Genomic DNA, 27,612 nt, shown 5'->3' on the forward strand with positions numbered 1-27,612 from the left:
CGTTTTCCTTTTCTAGTGCAGAAGCTGGGATGGCCCCTTAAAATGGGCTGAGGATTGGGGGGTGGTATGTAGCAGTGTGTCCCTCTCACTGCAAACACAGACAGCAATGGAAAGCAACTCTTAAACCTCTCCCACTTGGGGGAGGGTGTGATGAATGGTAAGTTTTCAATTTATTTTCAGCTTCAACCCCTAGCCCATTATTGACTGTGAGAACCTGAGTAAAGCTGCTTAGCTTGGTGGTCCTGCATTTCTGCCTTGTAGAATATGGATAGGAGGGCCTGGAATGTGGCTTCGTGGTAGAGGGCTCGCCTAGCATGCATGAAGCCCTGGGTTCAATTCCTCAGCACCAGATACACAGAAAAAGCCATAAATGGTACTGTGGCTCAAGTGGTAGAGTGCTAGCCTTGAGCAGAAGGAGCTCAGGGACAGTGCCCAGGCCTTGAGTCCCAAGACCCAGGACTGGCAAAAAAAAAAAAAGGATAAGATATAGTAACTCTGCAGCTCACTTCACCTAGGCTAGCCATAGAAGAGCAGTGATTGGGGGAAAGCCCTCATTAAGGACCTGGAGGAAATGTGTGTGAATTCAAGGGTTTATTACCCAGACCTGCAATAGATCTGAACTTCCATCTAACAGAACATCCAGGGAGTTCCAAAGTTCCTTTAGTCCTGAACAACATGCTAACCACACCCCGTGATAAAATCAAAACAAAACCAAGGCAACAACCTATGTTTGTTGGCCTTTTCACCCAAGACAAACTGCTTAGCATGGGCTGATTCCTTCTGAGCATGTGTTCTGCTTTCTCAGAGAGGGCATCTGTGCTTATTAACTGACATTCATCATACAGCCGTTACTGTGCCAACTGGCTCCTGAGCCCAACCCCCTGCATTAGAGAAGGTGGCGAAGATGAAGGTATAGGGACGTTTTGGACATCAGCACGAGCTGGCAAGGGGTGGTCAAAAGCAGAGAAATAGGGGCTGGGGATATGGCCTAGTGGCAAGAGTGCTTGCCTCGTATACATGAGGCCCTAGGTTCAATTCCCCAGCACCACATATACAGAAAACGGCCAGAAGTGGCGCTGTGGCTCAAGTGGCAGAGTGCTAGCCTTGAGCGGGAAGAAGCCAGGGACAGTGCTCAGGCCCTGAGTCCAAGGCCCAGGACTGGCAAAAAAAAAAAAAAAAAAAAAAGAGTCTCATGGCCTTCCCTGACCTGTCTGACTTTTTTTTTTTGGCCAGTCCTGGGCCTTGGACTCAGGGCCTGAGCACTGTCCCTGGCTTCTTCCCGCTCAAGGCTAGCACTCTGCCACTTGAGCCACAGCGCCGCTTCTGGCCGTTTTCTGTATATGTGGTGCTGGGGAATCGAACCCAGGGCCTCGTGTATCCGAGGCAGGCACTCTTGCCACTAGGCCATATCCCCAGCCCTGACCTGTCTGGCTTTGAATGGTCAGATTTCAGCTAGGATTACAAGTGTGAGCACCAGAGCCTGGCTTTTGGGGGCTTGAACTCAAGATCTCCTTTTCCTTCCCCTGCTGGTGTTCTACCACTGTGCCATGCTTCTTTTGTTGGTTAAGAGTCTTAAGAATTTGTTTGCCCAGGCTGGATTCAAACCGTAATCCTCAGATCTCAGCCTACTGAGTAGCTGGGATTATAGGCGTGAGCCATCAGTATCTGGCTAGAGGACAATGGTTATTATGTAAAGGTTTAAAACAGTGTGAAAACAACAATATTGTGTACGTGATTAGGGTAATACTATAAGGGTACATATCATATAACATTATTACTTTTATTGTTGTTAATATTATTTAAACATGTCTCCTAAGAGTCCCCAGCTGGTTTGTTCTGTCTTTCTTTTTTTCCTTCCTTTGTTCTTTCCTTCCCTTCCCTTCTTTTCTTTCTTCTTTTTCCTTCCTTCTTCCCTCCCTTTTGCCCCTCTCTTTCTCCCTCCCCTTCTCTTTCTTTCCTTCTTTTTCTCCCCTCCCCTTCCCTTCCCTTCCCTTCCCTTCCCTCCCATCCCCTCCCCTCCCCTTCCCTTCCCTCCCCTCCCCTCCCCTTCCCTTCCGTTCCCTTCCCTCCCCTCCCATCCCCTCCCTTCCCTTCCTTCTTCCTTCCTTTCTGAGAATGGAACCCAGGGCCTCACTCACACTAGGGCAGCAGTCTGTGAGCTACACCCCAGCGCCCCCTAGTTGACCATGAGCCTATCAGGACGCTGAGTCAGAGATTGATTAGCAAGCACGCGGTGGGTAGCAGCCCACAGGCACACGCACATTGCACCAGACCTTGGAAAGCCCCTGATTCACTCCTTTGTCAGAGTATATGACTGTGTGCCAGGCAGTGCTCTAAGTGCTGGAAAAGCAGTAAATGCCCAAGTGGAACCAGCTTCCTGCTCAAATACAAAACCTGTAGAGGTCAGTGGTGGAGGAAGTCTGGCATTGAAAGAACACATAAGGAAATATGGCTGGTGAAGACCAATATCCTGAAGAAGATAGCCTGATGGAGACAGGGGACATTAGGGTGAAGGTCAGGGGAGGAGGGCCTCTCAGAGAAGAGGACATTCCGGGCTGGGAAGGTAGCTCAGTGCTGGAATGCTTGCCTACAACTTTGGGTGGGATATGGCTCAGTGGTAGAGCACTCTCTTAGCATGTGCAAGGCCTTGGGTTCCATCCAGCACTAGAAAGAAAAAAAACATAAAGCTTCTTCTTGGAAACCTCATGGGGAAGGGCAGGCTTCTGTAAAGGTCCTGGAACAGGCCCATGCTGCATGTGTGCAGGAATAGAAAGGCCAGTGAACTGGGGGCTGGTGACACACACCTCTAATCCTAGCTAAAAAGAAGGCTGACACAGGAGGATCACAGTTTGAAGCCCGTCCAGGCAGGAAAGTCCATGAGACTCTTTTTGGTTTGTTTTTTTGGCCAGTCCTGGGCTTTGGACTCAGGGCCTGAGCACTGTCCCTGGCTTGTTTTTGCTCAAGGCTAGCACTCTGCCACTTGAGCCACAGTGCCACTTCTGGCCATTTTCTGTATATGTGGTGCTGGGGAATTGAACCTAGGACCTCCTGTATACGAGGCGAGCACTCTTGCCACTAGGCCATATCCCCAGCCCTCCATGAGACTCTTATCTCCACTTAACCAGCAAAAAAGCTGGAAGTGGAGCAGAGGTTCTAGTAGTAGAACGCCAGCCTTGAACAAAAAAGTTAAGAAATAACACTTAGGCCCTGAGTTCAAGTCCCAGGAAATAAAATAAGGATTAAAAAATTGTTATTATGGGCTGGGGATATGGCCTAGTGGCAAGAGTGCTTGCCTCATATACATGAGGCCCTGGGTTCAATTCCCCAGCACCACATATATAGAAAATGGCCAGAAGGGGCGCTGTTGCTCAAGTGGCAGAGTGCTAGCCTTGAGCAAAAAAGAAGCCAGGGACAGTGCTCAGGCCCTGAGTCCAAGCCCCAGTACTGGCCAAAAACAAAAAAACAAAACAAAAAATTGTTATTATGAGCTGGGCACTGGTGGCTCACGCCTGCAATCCTAGCTACACAGAAGGCTGAGATCTGAGAATTGTGATTCTTCCAGCCTAGGCAGAATCGCTCATCTCCAATAAACTACTCAGAAAAAGCTGGAAGTGGCACTGTGGCCCTAGCCTTGAGCAATAAGAGCTCAGGGTTAGAGCCCAGGCCCTGTGTTTAAGTCCCATGGCAACCACCACCACCAACAAAATAGTTGGGGAATGTCATCTCTGTGTTCTTTTTATTTGAGACCAGGACTCAAACTCATAACCTAATACTTCCACTCATTTGCTAGTGCTCTACCAACTAAACCAGGCCTCCAACCCCAACTTCTGTATTTTTTTTAAGGTGGGAAGGGGTTTTATTTACAAAGGAACTTCATTTACAACCTAAAACCCAGAACCAGAGCAGCACTCCACCTCCAAATGCTGACCTGTAACTACTTTGTCCTGGGCTAGTTACCCAGAGCCCAGAACTGACCTGACCTGACCTCTGAACATCCACTCCTTAACCTCTTACCACCCTTAACCTCCAAACTTCCAGAGGAGCAAGCTTCCTTCCTGCAGGCCTGGCCTCTCCTCCGGCCTCAAGCCTCCCCACAGGCCTTGGGCTTCTCTCCAGGCTTCAGGCCTCAGGCCTGTCCTCAAATCTCAGGCTTTGGACTCCTCCGCAGGCCTCAGGCTCCTCTCCACTCAAGTCTGCTTTCTGTCTGCTTTTTTCTGCTGCTCTCTCCTTCTCTCCTCCACCCCCTCCCCCTGCCCCCACCAGCCCTGGGGCTTAAACTCAGGGCCTGAGCACTGTCCCTGGCTTCTTTTTGCTCAAGGCTAGCACTCTACCACTTGAGCCACAGCGCCACTTCTGGCTTTTTCTATATATGTGGTGCTGAGGAATAGAACCCAAGGCTTCATGTATACAAGGCAAGGACTCTACCAGTAGGCCATATTCCCAGGCCCTGAATGTTCTTTGTATATTAGCAAAGTAGTGTGAGTGTGTGTGTGTGTGTGTGTGTGTGTGTGTGTGTTATGTGTACTGTATTCATTTTCTTTTCCACTCAAGGCTGGTGTTTTGTCACTTGAGCCACACCTGGTTAATTGAGTATAAAAAACCTCATGGACATTTCTTTTTTTTTTTTTGGCCAGTCCTGGGGCTTGGACTCAGGGCCTGAGCACTGTCCCTGGTTTCTTCCCGCTCAAGGCTAGCACTCTGCCACTTGAGCCACAGCGCCGCTTCTGGCCGTTTTCTGTATATGTGGTGCTGGGGAATCGAACCTAGGGCCTCGTGTATCCGAGGCAGGCACTCTTGCCACTAGGCTATATCCCCAGCCCCCTCATGGACATTTCTGCCCAGGCTGGCTTTGAACCAGGATCCTCAGATCTCAGCCTCCTAAGTAGCTAGGATCTACAGGTATGAGCCACACTGCCCAGCTCAAAGTCAAAATCTTGTATTTGCTTTCTTCTTGTGTCAACTGTCCCCTTGCCTCCCATCTTTTCGGAGAGCCTAGATGTGCCTGACTCTTGAGCTGTCACCACGGATGACAGACCAGCCACTGGCAGCCTGTGGACACGGCCCCGGCTATTTCTGATAAGGGACTGTAATTCTAATTGTGGTGTTTAATTCAGTTGAGTTAAAAGAATTACAGCACAGAGATCTTAAACGTCACCATTTCCTCCTGTTACCTTTAGGCATATGAAGAGAAGGAAAAGATGGCAAGTGACAAAGGATGCTTGAGCGGGTGGTAGGAGGAGCTTGTTGGAGCTTGCAGGTGGCACAGCATGCCGTTCCTTGTTCAAAACCGTGAGTCAGGCCTGAATCACTCCCATTTTCTGACTCATTTCATCTCTCCATCTAGTAATGTTTGTCATCCCTGTGCGCCCCGGGTTTGCCCCCCTGCTGGTACTTACCAGGAACTGTAGATAGGTGCTGACTGGTTGGCAGGTGGGCCAGCACCGCATCCTGTGGTTGGTCAGTTGCTGTTTTCCTTCTCAGTACTGAGGGTAGAACCTAGGGCCCTGAGCATGCTAGGCAAGTGCTCTATCACCCAGCCATACCCCTGGCCTTCATGGGTCAACTCTGTGTGTGTGTGTGTGTGTGTGTGTGTGTGTGTGTGTGTGTGTGTGTGTGTGTGAAGCCACTGGATGTTACTACACTGGCTAGTCTTAACAGTGACATAAAAAGGATCTTCTTGCTGGCTGATTCATCAACTATAGTGTCACTGAAATCAGGTCATCTAATGTTAAAGGCCTTCACTCCTTCCCCTCCCTTCCCATCCTGCCTTTGCCCTTTATACTCCAACCTCCTTCTTCTTTTGTTTTAAGGAGAGAGGAAAAACTATGAATGCTTATATATTTAGGGAGCAAGAAAGCAAAGAAGCTAGAGTTAGGATAACTGGGTGCCAGTCTCTATATGGAATCATACACAAAGAAATCTAAGGTAACATCCAAAAATGATTGCAAAGCAACTTCAAATTAGATTGTTAGTCTCTTGAGAAAAATGCCAAGCTTCCCCCCCCCCCCCCAAAGGTCCTTTCACTTTTCCCGGCTCCAGGCCATTTGGGGTTTTCTTCATTCTTCTCTCTTCCCTCTTTTAAAACACATCCTTTCTCATTTGCTGGTAACAGCAAAGTGAAGCCTCTCAGGGCTGGCTGCGCTCAGTCCTTCCTCCGCGTATTTTGACACCGTGGATTGGTGGGAGAGCCTCCCAGCAGTGTCCTCAGACGGCAGTAGGGAGAGACGATTCACACTCATGCATTATTGATATTACTTTCCCGCCAAAGACATCAACAATGTGGTAAGACAGGTGATCCAGTTATCCACAGGGAATTCTAAGAAAATAGCAAGGACAAGGCTACCTGATCTTAAAGGATGTTAAGGAGCCAACCAGAAAGCAAAGAAGTCAGAAGGGCATTTCGGCCACAGAGAATAACACCGGCTAAGCAAGGGCTCAACAACAGAATCATTGCGCTATAAGCCGAAGGGGAGGAACTGAAAATGTAGGCAAGGAAAGAAGGGTGTGGCTCTTCCTTGTAGGAATACTAAGAGGAAGAGACACAGGTAAAACAGCGGAGAAATCTCCTCTGGCAGGCCTTGGTCCTCTTATCAGGGTCCTCTTGGAAGGGATAGAGGGGGAAGAAAGATTATACCTCTGCTTGAGGTTGATTTACTGCCTCTGCAAGGTTTTGTCTCACAGGGAACAACAGTCCAGAGTGAAAATGTACTGCATAGTCCCTGAAATTGGCAAGCACTTAGTTTAAGTTCACTGAGTGACATTCAGAAAGCTGGATGGAGCAGAGAAGGGAGCATGGTGACAGGAGCCTAGGTCCAGTGTGGAAGATGCCACTGCCCACATAGCTCTTACTGGATGAAGTGGAAAGACCCAAGACACAGGCAACTGACTAGTTCAGTGCAACTAAGCATTTAACAGACACCAACTATGGTTCCAGGAAAAGATAGCTGTCCCCGAGGAAGCTTGGAGTCTTCCATAAGTAACCATGCTGTTCACTTACATCTTTGTACAGTAGCAATGGAACAAAGGAAAAGGCACAGCACTACACAGAGTCAATGAGGAAAAGTGTGGGGGAGGTGTGAAAGAGATGGAGGGGTTGTGTTCAATCAGAGTATATTGTATATTTGTTTGGAAACATCCCCCTTTGTATACCTAATACATAGTAACTTTAAAAGGTCAGGGAAGATGTTCCGAAGGGAGAGCTTAAGGTATACCTTTAGGGTAACTATGTAGTTGAATGCTGACTTTATTAGTGGAAAAAAAAAACACTTAAAAGCACAGTGAAGGTTTGGACAAAGAAGCAGAGATGGGAAATTCTCTGACATGTTTAAGAGACTGTAATGAGTCTATGTGGTTTAGCCTGTGAGGAATCAGGCCTGAAAATGTATGTCTGAGTCAATTTATAAAGAGTTTTGAAGATCAGGTGGAGCTTTAGATTTTTCTATTTGCAAAGACAGCTGGAAGATTTGGGGTGTACAACCATTAAACTGGTTAAGACACAGTTAAACCAACTAACAAAAATGGATTTTCCCCCCCAATTAGGTAGTAAAATGCCATCTTGTTTAGCTATGAAGAATTTTAATTACATGATTAAATTCATTAATAAGGGGAAGGGGCTTTTACTTCCCAGGGCCAGCCATGACCCCTTTTTCCAGTGTTATAAATAGATTTGGGAAAGAAAAAGTCTCCTAGATTTAGATCTCTGGGAAAAACAGAAGTAAATACTGACACAGGCTTGCTTTGTTTTCCCAAGGGAGGTCTCCCAGGAGATTTCTCTAGTTATCTTTAAATTAAAACAACAACAACAACAACAACTTGTTTTTCCTCTAGAATTCAGCCAAGCTAAGGGTGACATTTGTAATATCATCCTGGAGTCTCCAACTTTCGTTAATCTTGAGGGAGTCTTCCCTCCAAAACCAGAGTCTTGGCCTTTGCTGCCTGCCAGGAGAAGGAACTTAGAAGAAAATAGGAGGGCAAAGGACTTTTTTTTTTTTTTTTCCCCTTCCAGCACTTTAATTCAGGGCCACAGACTCTTGCTCACAATTGGCACTGTGCTACCACTTGAGCCACACCACCAGCCTGGCATTATTTTTTATTTTATTTTGCTGGGTTACTTGGAGACAGAGTTCGCAGACTTTGCTTCCCTGAGCTGGCTTCGAACCACAATGCTCAGCTCTCAGCCGTCAGCCTCATCCGATCCCAGGTATGCACCTGCCCAACAGAAGAAGAAGAAGGGCTTCTTTTAAGTGGGGGGTGAGGTGGGGTGGAGGGGGAAGGAGAGAGAAAGGAAGGAAGGGAAAATTCGAGGATAATTTTTTTTTTTTTTTAAATGAAAAAGAATCAGGGTGAAAGCTGCGGTCAGACCCCTGGCCTCTTACCTGGGACCGAAATCCACCAGACTGGGACTCTGCCTAAGACCTTCAATCCTATTATCACTCAATTCCGCCCGGCTGCCGGAGGGGCGGTGGCGGCTACAGCCCCGCACGCGCCGCGGCCAATCAGAAGCTAGGATTCTCCGCCCGTCTCCGAGTCTAGCCAATAGGCATCCAGGACTTTAGCGCGTGCGGGCCTGCGCCCCCCTGGCCGGGGAAGCGAGGCCGGCCCCCCTCGGAGTTGCCAGTAACGGACATGGCTGCGGCCCCCGGGAGGAGGGGACGCCAAGTGAGGAGGGGGGGGCTGGGAGGGGAGGACGCGGGCGAGCCAGACCGGCCCCGGGCCCCGGTAAGTACGCGCAGGCCCGCGGCCCGAGAGCGGGGAGCCGGGGTGGGGTGGGGATGGAGGGGGGGGGGAGCATGGGGCTCGGCGGCCTTCCGCGTGCCCTGGGTCCCCTCCCGAGGCGCCGAGCGTCGGAGGCGTGCGCCCGGAGCGTGGCTGCCCGGGGGACCCCCCCCCACCCCCCCACCCCCGCCTTCCCGGAGGGGCTCGGGGCACCGACTGCCGTCCCCGCCGCCCGGGGCCGCTTCCTCCCTCCACGTCCCCCGCTCGCGCGCGCGCGCTCCGCCCTCGGTTTGGTCCTTGGGGGAGTGGGTGGGTACTGAGGGGTCCCCCCGTCCAACAAAGGATCCCGGCCTCGGTTGTCCCCCCCCCACCCCCCCCCCGGGGTCGGACCGGTCCGCCGACGCCGCTGCCCCGAGCTGCAGTCCCGGGGAGCCCGCGGAATAAAGACCGTTGTCTCCCAGGCGAGCCCCGGGGTGCCCGAGGGGGGGGTGGGGGTGGGGAGGGGGGGGTGCCGGGCCTCCCCGCCCCCCTCCCGGGCTGCAGCTGGGGCACGCTCTCCCCGCCGGAGCCCCGGGTTCGCAGCCCTATAAAGTCCCGGCGCCGCGCTCTGGTTCCACGCCCCCCCCCCGTCCCCCCCTCACGTCGCGAGGGAGCTCCAGCCCCGGGGGGGGGCCGGATGCACACAGAGCCCGGCCCTCCTCCTTCCCGTGGGGTGCCGCTATGGGGGGGGGGGGGCGTGTGGGCTCATGACTCCTTAATCAATCCATCACGTGCCCCTCCCACCCCCCCCATTCTTCACATCCCTTCCCCCCCCTCCCCCGCTCTTTTTCTTTCTTTCTTTTACTTTTTTGGAGACAGGATCTCTACATAGTCCAGGCAGGCCTGGAACTGAAGATCCTCCAGCCCCAAGCCCCCCAGAGTGCCCCACCACCGTGACACCTGTGCCCCACCTCACCCTTTGGTGGTTCTTGGTAGGAGGGGGAGGTGGAGGGAGCTTGCCCCGTGCTGCTGTTCCCCTTTCAGTGGATTGTTTCTGTGCATCGGAAGGGATGACGTTTTTCTCACACTTTACCCAAGGCTGTCAGCTTTAGTGACATAGTTCATTTAGTCCTCAGGTGTTAGGAGGTGGAAGTGGAGCAAGGTGGCTCCCCGCCTGTAATTCTAGCTCCTTGGGAGGCTGAGAGCTGAGGATCATAGTTTGAAGCCAGCCCCAGACATGGAAAGCTCAGTTCAAGCCCCGTGGTAGGGGGAGTGGGGGGGAAGAGGTGAAAATGGGCTTAGTATCAATGGCTTATGCCTGTAATCCTAGCTCTTTAGGAGGCTGAGATCTGAGGATTTCAGTTGGAAGTCAGTCTATGCAAGAAAGCCCATGAGACACCAATTAATTACCCGAATAGCTGTAAGTGGAGTTGTGGCTCCAGTGGTAGGGTGCTAGCCTTGAGCAAAAAGCTCAAGGACAGTGCCCCAGGCCCTGAGTTCAAACCCCAGTATTGCCTTCCTCCCCTCACCCCCCCCCCTCAAAAAAAATTAAAAAGACATGGAAATGGTGAGGGAGATCTTAGAGTTTTCATTTTACATATGTGGAGATATTGTATTGGAGAGGTTGGGGGCTGGCTAGGGCCCCCCAGAGCCAGAGTAGAATCCTAGAATCCAAACTCTTGAATTCTTTATCCGTTAAGCCCACTGTTTCCCAGGTGTGGTTTGTGGAAGCCATACTCTGGCAGAGTAGTTGTGACATTATTTGAGATGGTATGGGGAGGTTCCAGCATGCTGTCTGGTGCTTACTGACTTCTTTTATTGCAGGTTTTTTTTTTTTTTGGCCAGTCCTGGGCCTTGGACTCAGGGCCTGGGCACTGTCCCTGGCTTCTTTTTGCTCAAGGCTAGCACTCAGCCACTTGAGCCACAGCACCACTTCTGGCCTTTTTCTATATATGTGGTGCTGGGGAATCAAACCCAGGGCTTCATGTATACGAGGCAAGCGCTCTTGCCACTAGGCCATATTCCCAGCCCTTTTATTGCAGTTTTTAAAAACTGTTCTTTTGTTTTGTTTTGTTTTGAGGAGGGGCAGTACTGGGGTTGGGCCTTGAGTTTGCTGGGCAGGCGTTCTACCACTGAGCTACAGCCTTACCACCCCAGCCCATTTACTAGATTCTTTTTTTTTTTTTTTTTTTTCTGTTTTAGGCAGGGTTTTCCTATGTAGCTTAGCTGGTCCCCTCAAGATCCACCTGCCTCAGCCTCCTGAATACTAGATTACAGTGTGTGTTGCCATGCCTGGAGTAGGTTCTTTTGTTTTGGTGGTGGTAGTCATGGGGCTTAAACTACAGGTCCTGGGCACTGTCCCTGAATTCTTTTTGCTCAAGGCTGGCACTATATCACTTTTAGCCTCAGTACCATTTCTGGTTTTCTGGTGGTTAATTAGAGGTGAGAGTCTCATGGACTTTCCTGCCCAGGCTGGATTTGAACCTAGAGCCTCAGATCTCAGCCTCCTGAGTAGCTAGGATTATAGAGAGGCATGAACCACTGGGGCTGGAGTGGGTTCTTGCTACATTTTGTATTTATTAAACTTTAGCCATTGGGAAGTTTACTAGTTGATTTCTTTTTTGTTTTCTTGTTTTTCATCCTCCCTCTGTCTGTTCCTCCCTCCCTCCTTTTTCTTCCTCTTCTTTCTTCCTTTCCCTCTTTCCTTCCCTGCCCAGGCTGGCTTTGAACCGTGATCCTCAAATCTCAGCCTCGTGAGTAGCTAGGATTGTAGGCTTGAGCCACTGGCACCTGGCTAAATGCCTTTTGGTTTTTTTTTTTGCCAGTCCTGGGGCTTGAACTCAGGGCCTGAGCATGGACCCTGGCTTCTTTTTGCTCAAGGCTAGCACTCTACCACTTGAGCCACAGCGCCACTTCTGGCTTTTTCTATACATACGTGGTGCTGAGGAATCGAACCCAGGGCTTCATGTCTACGAGGCAAGCACTCTACCACTAGGCCATATTCCCAGCCCAAATGCCTTTTTTTTTTTGGTAGGTCATGGGGCTTGAATTCTGGGTGTGGGTGCTGTCCCTGAGCTCTTCAGCTCAAGGCTAGTGCTCTACCACTAGAACCACAGCACCACTCCTTTGTTTTTTTTTTTTTAATATCCAAAAGAGGATGTGGTATGCACACCTGTAATCTCAGCACTCAGGAAGTTGACACAGTAGGATCTCAGGTTCAAACCCAACCTGTCTCAAAACAAAACCAAGCAAACAAACAAGAAAAGTAGTTTGGGGCTGGGGATATGGCCTAGTGGCAAGAGTGCTTGCCTCGTATACATGAGGCCCTGGGTTCAATTCCCCAGCACCACATATTCAGAAAACGGCCAGAAGTGGTGCTGTGGCTCAAGTGGCAGAGTGCTAGCCCTGAGCAAAAAGAAGCCAGGGACAGTGCTCAGGCCCTGAGTCCAAGCCCCAGGACTAGCCACAAAAAAAAGAAAAAAAAAAGAAAAGGTAGTTTAATTTTTCTTTAAAGCAATGATAAGGTTTAAAGCAGTTATGGTTTATTATCTAAAAAGTCAAACAAAAGTGTTCATGGAATAAAAAAAATTGGAGAGTCCCTGAAAATAAAACATTCTAGCATGTAGACTGTTATTAACTATGGAATAGGAGATTGCATGTTTGGATAAAATCCACAAACACCTTGCAGTTTATTCCACCTTAGATCTACTCCAGCTAAGATCTAATTCCTTATCACTAGTTCTATTAGAGCTACAATTGAAAAATGACTGGGTAGAATATGGAATAGGGAGGCAAAGTATAAACTATCTCTGTGATTACCAGCCCTCAAATACTTTGAGAGTTAACTATCCTTGAACCCTCACCCAGCCACTCCCACCTCTTGTTTGTGGTGACTGGACTTCAGAAGATTAGACCTGCAGAGGCAGGGCTGAAAGTGGAACAGAAGAGAACAGAAAGCACATCACATTTCTATTTTGAGAAATTGTTAAGGAGTGCCAACTGGCATGGAGAAATCAACCTTTTGAAAATCTAATGCAAGCCAGCGCCTGTGGCTCAAGCCTGTAATCCTAGCTACTCAGGAGGCTGAGATCTGAGGATCACAGTTCCAAAGGAATCCTGGAAGAAAAGTCCCCAGGAGACCCTTATCTCCAACCAACCACTCAAAACTGGGAAGTGTCTCTACAGTTCCAAATTGCATTTCTAAGGTCAAGCACTAGGGACTGGGGATATGGCTTAGCAGTAGAGTGCTTGCCTAGCATGCATGAAGCCCTGGGTTCAATTCCTCAGAATCACATAAACAGAAAAAGCCGGAAGTAGTGCTCTGACACAAGTGGCAGAGTGCTAGCCTTGAGCAAAAGAAGCCAGGGACAGTGCTCAGGCCCTGAGTTCAAGTGCCATGACTGACAAAAGAAAAGAAAAGAAAGAAAGAAAATCTAATGCCTGTACAACAAATGAGCAAAGAAAATTCAATCCAAAGCGGTGTCAGTAGTTCACGCTTATAATCCTAACTACTCAGGAGGCTGAGTTTTTTTTTTGCCAGTCCTGGGGCTTGGACTCAGGGCCTGAGCCCTGTCCCTGGCTTCTTCTTGCTCAAGGCTAGCACTCTGCCACTTGAGCCACAGCACCACTTCTGGCCATTTTCTGTATATGTGGTGCTGGGGAATCGAACCTAGGGCCTCATGTATACGAGGCAGGCACTCTTGCCACTAGGCCATATCCCCAAGGAGGCTGAGATTTAAGGATCGTGGTTCAAAGCCAGCCCGAGCAGGAAGGTCTATGAGACTCTTATCTCCAATTAACCACCAGAAAACCAGAAGTGGCACTTTGGCTGAAGTGGTAGAGCACTAACCTTTAGCTGAAAAGCTCAGGGACAGTGCCCAGGCCATGAGTTCAAGCCCCATGGTTGACAAAAAAAACCCCACAAAAAACAAACCAATCATTTGGATCATTTCTTCCCCTAAACTAAGCATCAGAGACAATTAGAAGAGGGTAATAACACTGCCTATACCCAAGGCTTTATTTATTTAACTCATCCTGGTCAGCCAGTACACTCTAATTTTTTTTTTTTTTTGTGGCCAGTCCTGGGCCTTGAACTCAGGGCCTGAGCACTGTCCCTGGCTTCCTCTTGCTCAAGGCTAGCACTCTGCCACTTGAGCCACAGCGCCACTTCTGGCCGTTTTCTATATATGTAGTGCTGGGGAATCGAACCCAGGGCTTCATGTATACGAGGCAAGTGCTCTTGCCACTAGGCCATATTCCCAGCCCCCTCTTTCTAATTTTTTTTCACCTTTTATTTCTCTTCATTTTTGGCAGAACTGGGGCTTCAGTTCAGGGCCTGGTACTTGCCAGCCAGGGACTCTACCACTTCAGCCACACCCCTGGCCCTTTATGCTTTAGTTATTATTATTATTTTTTTGGATAGCATCTCACCTTTTTGCCTGTGTCAGCATAGACTGTGATCCTCTTACGTGGAGCTAGAACCTCAGGTGTGCACCATCATGCCCAGTTTGTGGGGAGGGGGCAGGGGAGTGTCTTCCTAACTTTTTGCCCTGGCAAACCACAATCCTCCCAGTATCCACTTCCAAAGTAGCTGAAAGTATGAACTCTTTCCATCAAGTGGAAGCTGGAAAGGGACAGAGGCTCTAAATCCATTCCCCATGTCAAGGAAGAAGGCTCTGGGTTGGGCTTGGCACTTAACCTTGGCCAACGTTTTTGTCTTGTGTTGTGTCTGTGTTGTTTTCACCAAGGTGTCTTTTGTGGCTGAAAGATAGACTCCTTTAAAAAATATTGTCTAAACTCTAGTTTCCAAGCAGGCCTCTGTTTACGGCAGTACAGGTGAAGTAGAGGTTAGGTCACTACTGAAACAGGAATGTTTTCCTTCCGAAAAGACCTGCCAGTTCCAATGTGTGGTTTGGTGATCAGGGGTTTGTATAATGATCAGGTTTGCTTGTGGCTGCTGAGACAGTGGGAAATTGTACAGTCACATGGCCCAGCAAGTAGGATCAGAGCCAGATTTCCACCCAACTGATGCCACATAAGGCCAGGCAAACCTCATACTGATTGCTCTCTGTGTGTGCGCGCGTGTGCGCACACACAAGCACATGCAGTGGTCCTAGAGCTTGAACTCAGGGCCTGGTCGATGTCCTTGAGCCGTTTTGTTCTTATCTCCAATTAACCACCAGAAAAGCGGGAAGTGGAGCTGTGGCTCAGAGTGGTAGAGTGCTGGGGCTGGGACTGTGGCTCAGTGGTAGAGTGCTTGCCTAGTGTGCCTGAAGCCCTGAGTTCGATTCCTCAGTACCACATACACAGAAAAAGCCAGAAGTGGTGCTGCGGCTCAAGTGGTAGAGTGCTAGCCTTGAACAAGAAAGCTCAGGGACAGTGCCCAGGCTCTGAGTTCAAGCCCTAGGACTGCACACACTCACAAAAAATGACATTCAATCCACTCATAACACAAGAAGTCTACCAGCTAGTGCTGATGGCTTACTCCTGTGATCCTAACTTCTCAAGTGGCTGAGATCTGAAGATTGAAGTTTGAAGCCAGCCTGAGCAGAAAAGTCCCCATGAGACTCTTTATCTCCAATTAGCTACTCAAAAACCAGAAGTGGAGCTGTGGCTTAAAGTGGTAGAGTGCTATCTTTGAGCAAAAGAGTTTAGAGACAGTGCCCAAGCCCTGAGTTCAAGCCCCACAACCAATGCCTGACAGAGACTTAACTCCCTGTTGCTGGGACAAGGCATCTTTGTTCATGAACTTTGAGTGGCTATGCTTCCATATTGAAATTGTATTTAATTAGGTCATTGATGTTTTAAGCTGCCTGGTCTTAAGGCTTAATGTTTTTCCTAGTTAAATTGGGCCTATTGGAGTGGGCTCATCATTGCATCCTGTTGAGATTTCCTTGGATTGTGACTTTGATCTTTCCAGGTTTCTGCTACCCAAGAATTTGATTAGCATACCATCTGTTTCCTCATCCATGTCATTGATAAAAATATTGACTAGAATGCCATCAAGGAAAGAGCCCTGTGGCTTTCTACTCACAAATTTCCTTGGCTTAGCATTGATTATTATTAGTTCCCTTTGGGCATAGCTATTCAACTGAATATGGATCCACTAAATGTGTTTTGTTGTGTTGGACAAAGCTGAGTGCAAGCCTAGCTAATGCAGATTGTGTTAGGGTTAGAAGGATAGCTGACCCCTGTTACCCTTAACTGGAGCCTGGGGGCGCTATCCTGGCTGTGTGTGTGTGTGTGTGTGTGTGTGTGTGTGTGTGTGTGCGCGCGCGCGCGCATATGCTCATGCTCAAGGTTAGCACTCCACTACTTGAACCACAGCTCCAATTCCAGCTTTTTGGTGGTTAATTGGAGATCCGAGTCTCACAGACTTTCCTGACTAGGCTGGCTTCAAACCATGACCCTCAGATCTCCTTTCTGAGTTGCTAGGATTACAGGAGTGAGCCACTGACTGGCACCTGGCTCTTTTGACCTTAGTTCTGAGCATCCATCCTTCCTTTGTTATCTTTTTATCTACCTATTTTCCATGGCAAACTATGCTATCATAATTTTCTTCTAACTCTCCTGCCTGTCATTTCTTTCCCTTTTCCCTTGAATCTATTCTCTACCTTCCTAAAATACTAGGGCCTCCTCAGAAACCTTTAGAGATTCCTTTTATGTCTGGCCATATAAGGCCTGGGAAATTATGTCCACCAATAGCTGCCTGTGGCCTCTCTGCCTATACTGATCATTTTCTATGACCTATAATGATGTTATAAATATCCAAATGGCCCTTGGCAGTAAAAAGGTTCCTCTCCCCAAAGCCTTTTTGGTCTGGCCTTCAGGCCTCCATGTTGGCCCTGATTCCTGTACCATGTGGTCTGGCATCTCTCAGCTCTAGCCTTTCTCAAGATTTCTGCTTGCATCAAACAGATCTGATGACCCTTCTTTCTTTCTTGGTGCCTTTTACATAATTCTCATAGCACCTCTGTGAACCAAGGTAGCACAATTTCCATCCTAAGAATAAGGATGTAGAGGCTAAAGGGGACAAATCATTGCCAAGATCATTTGGTGTTTGATACACATTGATGCCAGGATTTGAACCCAGGGATATCTGGCTTTGAAGCTTGTGCGTTTTTCACAGTGGACCATGGGCAGCACTGGCCCTTTAAGGATTCTGCTTCTGATTTCAGGTCAGACCTTTCAGAACAGCTCTCTCCCAGAATCCCATGTATGGGATGATGGGAAAACAGAGACTCTTAGAAAAATGTCATGTTCCTGGCCGCCCTCTGCACTGCTGTGGTTTCAGCTGGCTGCAGAGTTACTTTACTCTTGTGGTGGTGGATGAAGCTCCCTCTGCCTTTCCCCTTGTGACGCCTCACCCAGCCCCTGCTGGGACAGGGTGTCTTGGGGACCTCAGCCATAGCTGTAAACAGCCCGATTCAGGAGATGGGCCTTGGGGAGGAGTGACTCAGCCTCTTAGGATCCCATTTCAGTTGGCTGCCAAAGACTGAAGGTCACAGCTCTCCAAGGCCACGTCCGGCGTCACTGTCTGTCTCTGACCTGTGAGGCTGGCTCAGCTTCGCAGGTCCTGGCTGAAAGGCAGTAGTGGAGGGAAACCTGGCAGTGCCGCTAGCCAGTGAGTGACATCAGTACTGTGCTGCTGCTTGGAGGAGTTGGGTGGGGAGATTTTGGAACAAAGTTGGTGACTGCAGACCTGGGCCTCCTGGCTGGCCTCTGGACACAGCTTCTCTTCTTCTTAGTTCACAGCAGCTCTTTTATGGGTCAGTTCTCCTGGGCTTCTGACTGGCTCTTCCTCACAGGGCTTTCTGTAGGTCCTAGAAAGAACTGCCCTGGTCAGCAGGTTAATGCTTTGCACAGAGAGAAGTCCCCTGGCACCAGACCAGATAACTCAGTGTCATTCTTTACCCTCACATGCCCTGATCTGAGCCCATGAAAGCGGTGCTGGCTGCCAGGATGGAAGGGTGAGGGTCCAGACTTGTATGGGGAAGATGGAGGCAGGCGGCATGCCTTGTGGGCACAAATCCACGTGCTCTACCACTAAGCTATAGCCCAGCCCCTGGGCTAATCTTTGTTTTCTGGATAATTAGCTGACCTCGATCACATGGGTTGTCAGATTGGCTGGCTCTTCCTCGCAGACCTGTCCGCCCAGGGACCTGTTGAGCCCTGCTGTCCTTTGCATGAGAGGCTTAGTGGCCTTGGGCCTGAGTGCACTGGTGAGTGTGGCACACACTCACCACAGCATATAGAAATACAGGGTTATTGATGTCAGCAGCACAGTAAGCTTATTATAGCTCTCCTCCCTCCTCCCTCCTGCCTTCTTGCTGTTCCCTGATTGTTCCAGTTGTATTAGAGTCCAGATGACCTTATAGCTAAACTTAACTATATATATGTATATGTATGTATATGTATATATATGTATATGTATATATGTATATGTATATATGTGTGTATATATGTGTGTGTATATGTATATATATATGTATATATATATATATATATATATATATTTCAGTCCTGAGTCTTAAACTCAGGCCTGGGCACTGTCCTTGAGTTTCTTTGTTTCTTTTTTTTTTTTTTTGGCCAGTCCTGGGCCTTGGACTCAGGGCCTAAGTACTGTCCCTGGCTTCTTCCCGCTCAAGGCTAGCACTCTGCCACTTGAGTCACAGTGCCGCTTCTGGCCGTTTTCTGTATATGTGGTGCTGGGGAATCGAACCTAGGGCCTCGGGTATACCGAGGCAGGCACTCTTGCCACTAGGCTATATCCCCAGCCCTTCTTTGTTTCTTTAAAAATATTTTTTTTTGTTTCAGAGGTCAACATATACAGCAAGGTCAACTTTACGTATATGGGGTGATACATACACCTCATTCCTTTTGCTTAGTATCAGCTGTTCCCTCCTTTTCTCTCATTCCCTCTTTCCCATCGCTGCCATGGAGTTGCTTAGTTCACTTTCATCAATGTCCAGTGCTGCTGATGGGGCCCTCTGCTGTTCCTTTTTTTTTTTTTTGCCAGTCCTGGGGCTTGAACTCAGGGCCTGAGCACTGTCCCTGGCTTCTTTTGCTCAAGACTAGCACTCTACCACTTGAGCCACAGCACTGCTGAGGAATCGAACCCAGGGCTTCATGTATGCAAGGCAAGCACTCTACCACTAGACCATATTCCCAGCTCTGCTGTACTTTTTCACCCATTTCCCACTGATTCTGTGCCCTCCACCTTCCCCTAGATGTGCACGTATGTACACCACTTGTGAGATACAGAATACAGAATCATCTAAAAATCTAAAAAGAGGTCCTTTGTTTCCTTGTCTTTCAGGTTCCTTTCAGTTTGCATATTGTTTTATATACATAGGAAGAGGTGCTTGGGTATTACATTTTGGTGCTTTTCTCCTAAGACTATCCTCTTTTGGTCTCACTGTGTATGGGTATCTTGAGTCCTGCTTATGTTGTCATGTCTCAGTGCATTTTAAATCTAACACCCACATATCAGGGAGAACATTAAACATTTGTCTGTCTGATCTTGGCTTACCTCACATCAACATGATTTGTTCTAGTTCCATCCATTTCCCTGTGAATGCTATTGTTTTATTCTTTCTAATGGCTGTGTAAAATTCCTTGTCCTTGAGTTTATTTTGCTCAAGGCTTGCACTCTACCACTTGAGCCACAGCACCACTTTTGGCTTTTTTCTGTTTATATGGGTACTGAGGAATCGAACCCAGTACTTCATGCATGCTAAGAAAACACTCTATCACTAAGCCACATTCCCAGCCCCTAATTTTTTTTTTTAAATTGGTGCTAGGGCTTCAACTCAGGAGCTGGGTGCTGTCCCTGACATGGTTTTTTGTTGTTGTTTTTGTTGTTGTTGTTGTTGATGATGTTGTTGTTGGTTATGGGGCATTAACTCAGGGCCCGGGCACTGTCCCTGAGCTTTTCTACTCAAGGCTAAGCACTCTACCACTTTGAACCTTAGCACCACTTGTGGTTTTCTGGTGATTAATTAAAGATAAGAGTCTAATGGAATTTCCTGCCCCCGTTGGCTTTGAACCATGATCCTCAGATTTCAGGTTCCTGTGTAACCAGGATTACAGGCATGAGCCACCAACACATGGATTCCTTAAACTTTTTTTTACTCCAGGTTAGCTTTCTACCACTTGAGCAACAGCTCTACTTCTGGCTTTTTTTTTTTTTGGCCAGTCCTGGGCCGTGAACTCAGGGCCTAAGCACTGTCCCTGCTCAAGGCTAGCATTCTGCCACTTGAGCCACAGCGCCACTTCTGGCCATTTTCTGTATATGTGGTGCTGAGGAATCGAACCCAGGACCTCATGTATATGAGGCAAGCACTCTTGCCACTAGGCCATATTCCCAGCCTGGCTTTTTTTTTTTTTTAATAGTTAATTAGAGATAAGAGTCTCTTGGACTTTTTTGCCTGGCCTGACTTCAAACCGCAATCCTTAGATCTCAGCCTCCTAAGTAGCTAAAATCACAGGCGTGGGCTACCAGTGCTTGGCTTAACCCTAATCTTTATTTTTTTGTGCCAGTACTGAGGCTTGAATTTAGTGCCTGAGTGACATCTTAGAGCAATTTTGTTCAAGGCTAGTGCTGTACTTCTTTGAGCCATAGCTCCACTTCTGGCTTTTTGGTGGCTAATTGGAGATAAGAGTCTCATGGACTTTCCTGCCCTGGCTGGCTTTGAACCGTGACCCTTAGATCTAAAGCTTCCTGAGTAGCTAAGATTCCAGGCTTGAGCTACTGGTACCCAGTTACTTAACCTTCAGTTTAAGAAACTGCTGATAAGCCAAGGCTTTTCCGGTTTGCTGGAAGTCAGTGATTAACAGAGTACTCATGGAACTGAACACAGTGTGCCACTGAAGATGGCTGAAAGGGAGTGCTTGCTCCTCTGGTTTCCTGTGGAGCCTTCTCCCTCCTGTCCTCCCGGACTGGATCTGTGGGAACCTGGCTGCTTGGGGAAGTGCTGCTGAGGACAGGCAAGGGGTGCTAGTGTCTCATAGGACCAGTTATTTTCCCCATCCCATCCTGTGGCCTAGAGTAGACTGTATATTACGCAAGAGTTACCCAGTTCTGTAACCTGACTTATGTGATTTCTTTTTTTTTCTCCCCCCCTGACTTATGTGATTTCTTTTTTTTTTCTCCCCCCCCCCCCCCCAGATGCTGTGACTGAGATAGACTCACTCACTGGGGTTTGTCCATGTTGGCGAGTGACCTTCCTTCCGGGGTGACGGCATTCATCTGGGCATGCCTGAAGTACCTTGGCCCCATGGACCTGAAGGAGAAGCATCTGGTGGGCCCTGCTCTCTTGTCATATGGCTTGTCTCATAGAATGTTGTCTCTGTAAAACCCCCCACCTCCCCCTCCTCATCTGGTGGCTGTGTATGGAAAGGGAGAGAGAAGGTGTGGCTCTGAGCTTTGGGGGGCGGTGACCCTGATCCCTTCTAAGAGAATAGCACTGCTTGGCTCAGAAGGAAACAGGGTGCAGGGCAGATGAGTTAACACAACTGCACAATGGCAGACTTTTTTTTTTTTTTTTTTTTTTTTAGTTTGGGTTGGCCTCAGGCCAGTCTTCCTCTTCTTGCCCAGGGCTGTGTAATTTAGTTTGTTTGCTAAGGCTGTGCCCCAACCTGCCAGGCCTGAGCGGAGGATTGTGAGGCGCCCTGTCTGTGGTTAGGGAGCATCTTTCCCCACAGACGCCAAACACAGCTGCTTACCCATCTGGGGCAAACAGCCAGGTGGCCCAGGCTGTTGGTAGGATGGACACCACCTCCACCTATACTGCCTTGGAAGGGAGGTAGATTTATCACTATTCCTCGCCCATCCAAAGATGGTCCCTGAGGAATCCTTGTGTGTCCTCCTGCCGGGCCGCTGCACACCCTCCTGGGAGACCTCTGTTCCTGCTCACCAGCCTCCCTCCAGTGGGTCAGGGGGCTTCATGCACCCCACTAAAACCTGTAGCATAAATGAGGCCTTCATTCTGCACTGCTTCTGCCCACTAGCCCAATGTCACTCCCTGCCTTGACTTTACCTCAAGTCATTTTAGAGAGTTTGGGTACATGTACCGTATTGTGACAGGTCCCTCTAAAATCTTCTCATCCTTTTCCCCAGCCAGATCCTTCTACCTGGTCTCCATGGCCTAGTTTAAGCGTGATCTTCCGCAGATAAGCCCTCCTTCCCCTTCAGAGGTCCCTGCTGTGGGATTCATAGTGCCTCCACCACCACGTTCTCTATACTCTGTTGACTGCTGTGTATTGTCTATTTCCGTATCCGAGCTGCCAGGCTCTAGCCTGGCAGGGTAGCAAGGGCTGAATAATAGCTGTTGACTTGCACCTGTGGACAGTGATTTTGCCGAACAGAGCTCAGGAAAATCTGGAGAGGGAGCTACGGATCTACTTCCTGCCCTTCTGATAGAGCCTGGCTGATCGGAACTCACAGCAAGCGTGATCGCACTCCCTTTCACAGCCGCCTCTGGCTATGCTGCAGGAACTTCTCACAGTAGTGACTGGTATCAAGAGAAAGCAACACTTGTCTCTTTCCTAGTCTGAGTGTCAGGGTGCTATCCACAAACGTTAAGTCCTATTCAATCCCAGGGAGATGCTTCAGAGGCTCTGATTTTGTATATTGCAGTGACCTACCTGGGTGCTTCCCCTTATCCCGCAACAGAGAATGGTACTGTCTTAGGGTTCCCGCCTGTTGCAGAAACACCAGGGCCTACTGTATTAGGGAAACCAATTTCTGTGGCCTTATCTATTGGCTTTATCTTGAGACCGAGGGAGAAGCTTGAGAGCCACTGCCGGGTAGCTGTCAGGGCCATTTTTTTTTGCTGGAGGATTTCTCTGTTCTCTTTTTCTTTCTGGATAGAAGAATCTTGAAGTAGAAAGCCTCGTCTCCATCAGCAGGAGACATGCTTATGGAGGAGCGACTTTGAGTTGGCAGACTGCTAGGTGCTGAGGAGGTGGCCGCTGGCTGGTAGAGATGGCAGTAGGTGAGGACCAACAACACCAAAAATTCAGTAATAGGCCTTAATGGTGTTTCTCCCTAGACAAGGACTTCCCAGTTGCACAGTGGTTTTCTAAAGGTGGGCATGTGGCCAGGATCCAGTGGTTCACGCCTGTAATTGTAGCTACTCGGGAGGCTGAGATCTGAGGATCACAGTTCAAAGCCATCTGGAATAGGAAAGTCTGTGAGATACTTATCTCTGATTAAACACCAAGAAGCTGGAAGTAGAGCTGTGGCTCAGATGGTAGAGTGCTAGCCTTGAGTGAAAAAGGCTAAGGGACAGTGCTTAGGCTCTTGAGTACTTGTAGGTACTAGGAAAGAAGAAAGTATGTCAGAAAAGTGGGATTGAGCTGGTGTAGTAGCAAGTGAAAAGCAGGTGGCCTTTGGGTCCCAGGCTTAGCGTAGCATTGGTTTGATTGTTACTGGGTGACTTTTGGCACCCTTCCTCCTCTTTCAGACCTGCCAGCTCTGAGCCTGTCTTGAAGCTCACGGTGGACATCCGTAGCAATAACAGCCTGGGTTTTGCTTCTGAGATTCAGGGCCCCTCTTTCCTGTTACTGAAGTGGGCATTGTGGAAGGAGGACAGAGGAAGGAGAGGACTGTCCATTCCTCCTCCATGCTGTCCTCCTTAGGGCCTGCCCCAGAACACCAGCTGGCTTGTGGTTCCTCTAGGAGTAAGGGACTGGCAGACTGGGAGTCTTTCTCTTTAGCTACAACTGACAGTTTCCCAGTGACCTATGTGGAAGCTGACCCTGCCTGCCTCCCTTTCCTGTTTCCCAGGGAGACTTCCTGTCCTTAACCTCTGGACTGCCCAGCCCCTCCTTTCTGTCCCCATTCAGCTCTGTGTTTGACCAGGGGCTCCACGGGGAGCTCCACAAGCTAGCTAGGGGGAGGGGAAGGGCTGGCTTGTGCTTGTGAGGTTTGCTCTTCCCCTCCCTGTAGCTTATGATGGTGTTGTCTAGGAGACAGAGGGCCCTGGAGAAATGCACTCAGCCTCCAGCCTGCTCTCCATCAGGGGACCTGGTAGGCTGTCTGGACTCCCTGGGGTAGAACAGCCCCATCCTAAGGATGGCCTGGTATGTGCAGAGAAGTGTCCCACCCCCTCGCAGTGCCTCAGTCCCTTCTTCATCCAGAAGGCTGATGCTGAGAGTCAGACGGAGGCCGAGAGCCATAATTCTGGAACCCTCCACCCCCAATGCACTAGGCCCTGCTTGATGCCCCTGGGAACTGGCCTCTGTGCCTGGGAGCAGTGGCCCTGATGTGCCCAGGCAGCCCCTGGTCTCAGCAGCTGTTGGGTGGGCATGAATGCATGGAGCCCTTCTCTCCATGGCTCAGCTGCTGATAGGATGTCCATATCACCTGGGGAGAGGGTATTGGACTCCGCAGAGCCCCTCCTTCCAGCTGGCTCTGCTCTCTTCTGGATTCTTCCTTCCACCAGTTTCCTGGCCCTCTGCTCTTCCCTCCTTGAAGTCCCTGCTGGAACCTTCCCAATGGCCAGCCTTCTTCCCCTCCACACAGGATGTGCTACTATTAATAAGGCACTGGTTTCCTCCCCTCTGTGCTCTGAGTTTCAGGGGAGTTTCAGGGGTGATGGGTGTACCCAGGGTGGGGTTTCCAGCCTCATCCGGTGACCTGGAGTTAGTAGACAGGTAGTCTAGTAAGAGAGCCTGTATCTCTGTCCCTAAGTCCTTCTGTATACCAGCGGTTGCTCTGGTCCTTGGTGGCTTCTCCTCCTGCCTGTCTGTCTGTCTGTCCATCTGTCCATACTCAGCATATCACCCCTCTGCACACCCTGCAGTGCCTCCTCTAGAGAGAGGCCAAACACCTGGGCATAGAGCAATAGACAAACTTTCTCCTCTCAACACTCCTTTTTGTTTTCCCCCTCCCTCCCTCCCACCTTCCCTCCCTCTCCTCTCTCCTCCCGCCCTCCCTCCCAGAGCTGCTGTTGCAGCCTGCTGCCACCTCCTCCTCCCTCCCCGACTCTGCAGCGTGACTGGAAATAGGCTGAATTAATCAGCAGATTGAAGGTCTGCTTGGCTGCGCCTGATGCTCGGCCGCACCAGGCTCGTTGCTCACACACACGCTCCAGCCTGCTCCTCTCCTCTCTCACGCCCTCCTTGCCCTCCCTCACCCTCTGCTCTCTCCCTGCTTCGCCCCTCCCTCTCTCTTCGAGGGCTGTGTTGGGAGTTGCTGTAGCTGGCTGCTGGTCCCTCGGGCTCTGCCCCATGCTCTTCAAGCAGGCAGAACTATGGATGCCCCAGCAGGGCAAACACAGCGCAGTGAGTATTCCAGCTTGGCTTTCATGGCTCTTTTTAACCATGTCTCCTTCCTGCTTAGTGAAGGTGTTTTGGGGGGGGGGGTTAGTGCTTGCCAAAGAAGTTCTAAGGATGATGTAGGCTGGAAGACAGCTCAAATGAACATGGGGAGCCGGCACTTTGAAAGGAAATTGGGAATGAACCAGAAAGTCAGCACTGTTTTCGAACTGTTAGCCAGCTGCCTGAGCCCAACCATGGCAGGCCTGGATCCCAAGCCTTCCAGAGAGACATTCTTCTCCCGAGGGGTCCTAGTTCCCAGGGCTCCATGTACAGGTGACAGAAGCTTGAGGCCCAAATGCCATCATTTCTCAGAGCCCGAGAGGGGACTTGGTATTTCACAGATTCAGATGGGAACAGCCAGAGCTCTCAGGGCGGCATGCTCGGTGGCTGGAGGAGCTGAGGAAGAAGACAGGTGAGAAAGGGCTCAGGTCAGTGTGAACCTGGAAGGAACAGGATGAAAAGGAGGTGGCTCTGCTCTGCAGACAAGCCCAGCTGTGTCAAACCCGGAAAAATGAGAGTAGCCGAATCTCGGCCGTGATGGCTTGAGAATTGTGCGGAGCTGAGCTTTGAGTCCCCCCTCTGCCTGCACTGACTCAGAAGGCCATGATGGAGGAATCCGGAGAAGAGGCTGCAACCAACCGCAAATTGGTTCTGCCTGAACTGGGTCAACGACTAAATTAAAAAACCTACCTGAGCCAATTCTTTTGCTCTTGAAATAGGTAGACTAGGAAGCAAACCCATCAATATGCTGAGAGAACCTCAGAGGAATTCTGCAAGGCCTTGGGCTGGGGGCGGAGGGTCTCCGGCTCTGTGACACTGAGGAAACCTGGCCCCAGTGGGTGTTGGGGAGCTCAGGTATGGTAGCTCTCAGCTTTACTGCCTGACAGTGGCTCCTGCTCAGTGGGCGACTTCTGTGCTTGGGATTTGTCACACGGTAGTTTTACCTGCATGTTGTCCCTCCAAATCCCCATGTCTTGCCAGCACTCCCTTACGTGACAGAACAGAGAGAAAAGGTCCAGCCTCTCCCAAGTCAGGACTTCCTTCCCACCTCAGGCAGTTCTCAGCCTGGCTTCAGGTCTTCTGAGACTTGCAGGTGACTCCGGCTGGGACAGGCTCTGTGCGAGACGCTCCAGTGTCCCTCTCTCCTGGTCCCTCTGGGGTGGGGCCCTCACCCCGTCATCACTTCCCTACATCGAGGAAGCAGGAGGAATCTCTTGCTACCTTTGGGCACATAAGGCCACGTCAGATTTTTTTTTGTTTTTGGCCAGTCCTGGGTCTTGAACTCAGGGCCTGAGCACTGTCCCTGGCTTCTTTTTGCTCAAGGCTAGCACTCTACCACTTGAGCCACAGCGCCACTTCTGGCCGTTTTCTACATATGTGTTGCTGGGGGAATCGCACCCAGGGCTTCATGTATACGAGGTGAACACTCTCGCCAGCACTCTACCGCTAGGCCATATCCCCAGCCCCCAGATTTTTTTTCCCCCCACATCCTCAGTAGGCAAGAAAAGCAGACCTCACAGGAATGAACTTAGGTTCTCATGGAACAGGAACTCAATGTAGGCACCATGGATGCCCAGCGAGAGTGGGCATCCTGCTTGGCTGTCAGCGCCTGCTTCCAGCTAGCTCGCCTAGAGTCTCCCTTAGTCCCCGCACCGAGCTCCTTAGTTCTGCCTCTTTGGTCAGATGGGCAAACTGAGGCACACCGAGGGAAGGCAGAGCTCCGGCTCTTGACTTGGGCCTTCCTGCCACAGTGGGTGAGCTGAACAAGCATGACATTTGGATCTGCTTCATTGAAACCTTATGGCAAGCAGGCTGGCCCAGAAGCCCGAGTCTTCTCCACGGGCCCAGCCTGTGTGGGCAGGTGCTTCCTTCAGCAGCATGTAATTACAGAATGGCTTATTTTGCCTCTGCTGCGCTGTCTTTAATTCCCTGTCTGGAGTTGGTGCCCCTGGCCAGACACAACATGTGGGAGAAGACACACATAGACAACTCTGCAGGTGCCCTGTCCCAGTGCATTTACTACCCTCTTTCCTGTGCTTCCTCCACCTGAAGAGGAGCAGAGTGCCTGAAGTCAGGGAGAGAGCAAATAGGAGGTGGCTGGGCAGGCAAGAGGATCCTAGACATGAGGTTTCCTGGAAGAGAGCAGCAGAGGTCAAGATGTCCACTGTAAATTGAGTGTTGATGGCTCATACCTGTAATCCTAGCAATTCAGGAAGCTGAGATTTATAGATCATGGTTCAAAGCCAGCCCAGGCAGGAAAGTCTGTGATACTGTTATCTCCAATTAACAACCAGAAAACCAGAAGTAGAACTGTGGCTCAAAGTGGTAGAGTGCTAGCCTTGAGCGGAAGAAGCTCAGGACAGCGCCCAGACCCTAGTTCAAGTCCCAGCTCCAGGGTTGGGAACTCTCACCTAGTGGCAAGAGTGCTTGACTCGTATACATGAAGCCCTGGGTTCAATTCCCCAGCACCACATATATTGAAAACAGCCAGAAGTGGCTCTGTGGCTCAAGTAGAGTGCTAGCCTTGAGCAAAGGGAAGCCAGGGACAGTGCTCAAGCCGAGTCCAAGCCCCAGGACTGGCAAAAAAAAAAA

The 27,612-nt window shown here is 49.8% G+C and overlaps 1 protein-coding gene across 1 annotated transcript in view; it reads left to right on the forward strand.

The window, feature by feature from the left end:
- The first annotated feature begins 8,424 nt into the window (after positions 1-8,424).
- Tmem94 (transmembrane protein 94) overlaps positions 8,425-27,612 on the forward strand; it is a 38,389-nt gene continuing 19,201 nt past the window's right edge. Inside the window, 2 exon segments of the mRNA XM_048365938.1 lie at positions 8,425-8,718; positions 20,864-20,996. Coding sequence (XP_048221895.1) covers positions 20,904-20,996 — 93 coding nt within the window. The 5' untranslated portion in view covers positions 8,425-8,718; positions 20,864-20,903.

The sequence above is a fragment of the Perognathus longimembris genome, chromosome 17 (assembly GCF_023159225.1).
Source record: "Perognathus longimembris pacificus isolate PPM17 chromosome 17, ASM2315922v1, whole genome shotgun sequence".
In the NCBI taxonomy this organism is placed as follows: domain Eukaryota; kingdom Metazoa; phylum Chordata; class Mammalia; order Rodentia; family Heteromyidae; genus Perognathus; species Perognathus longimembris.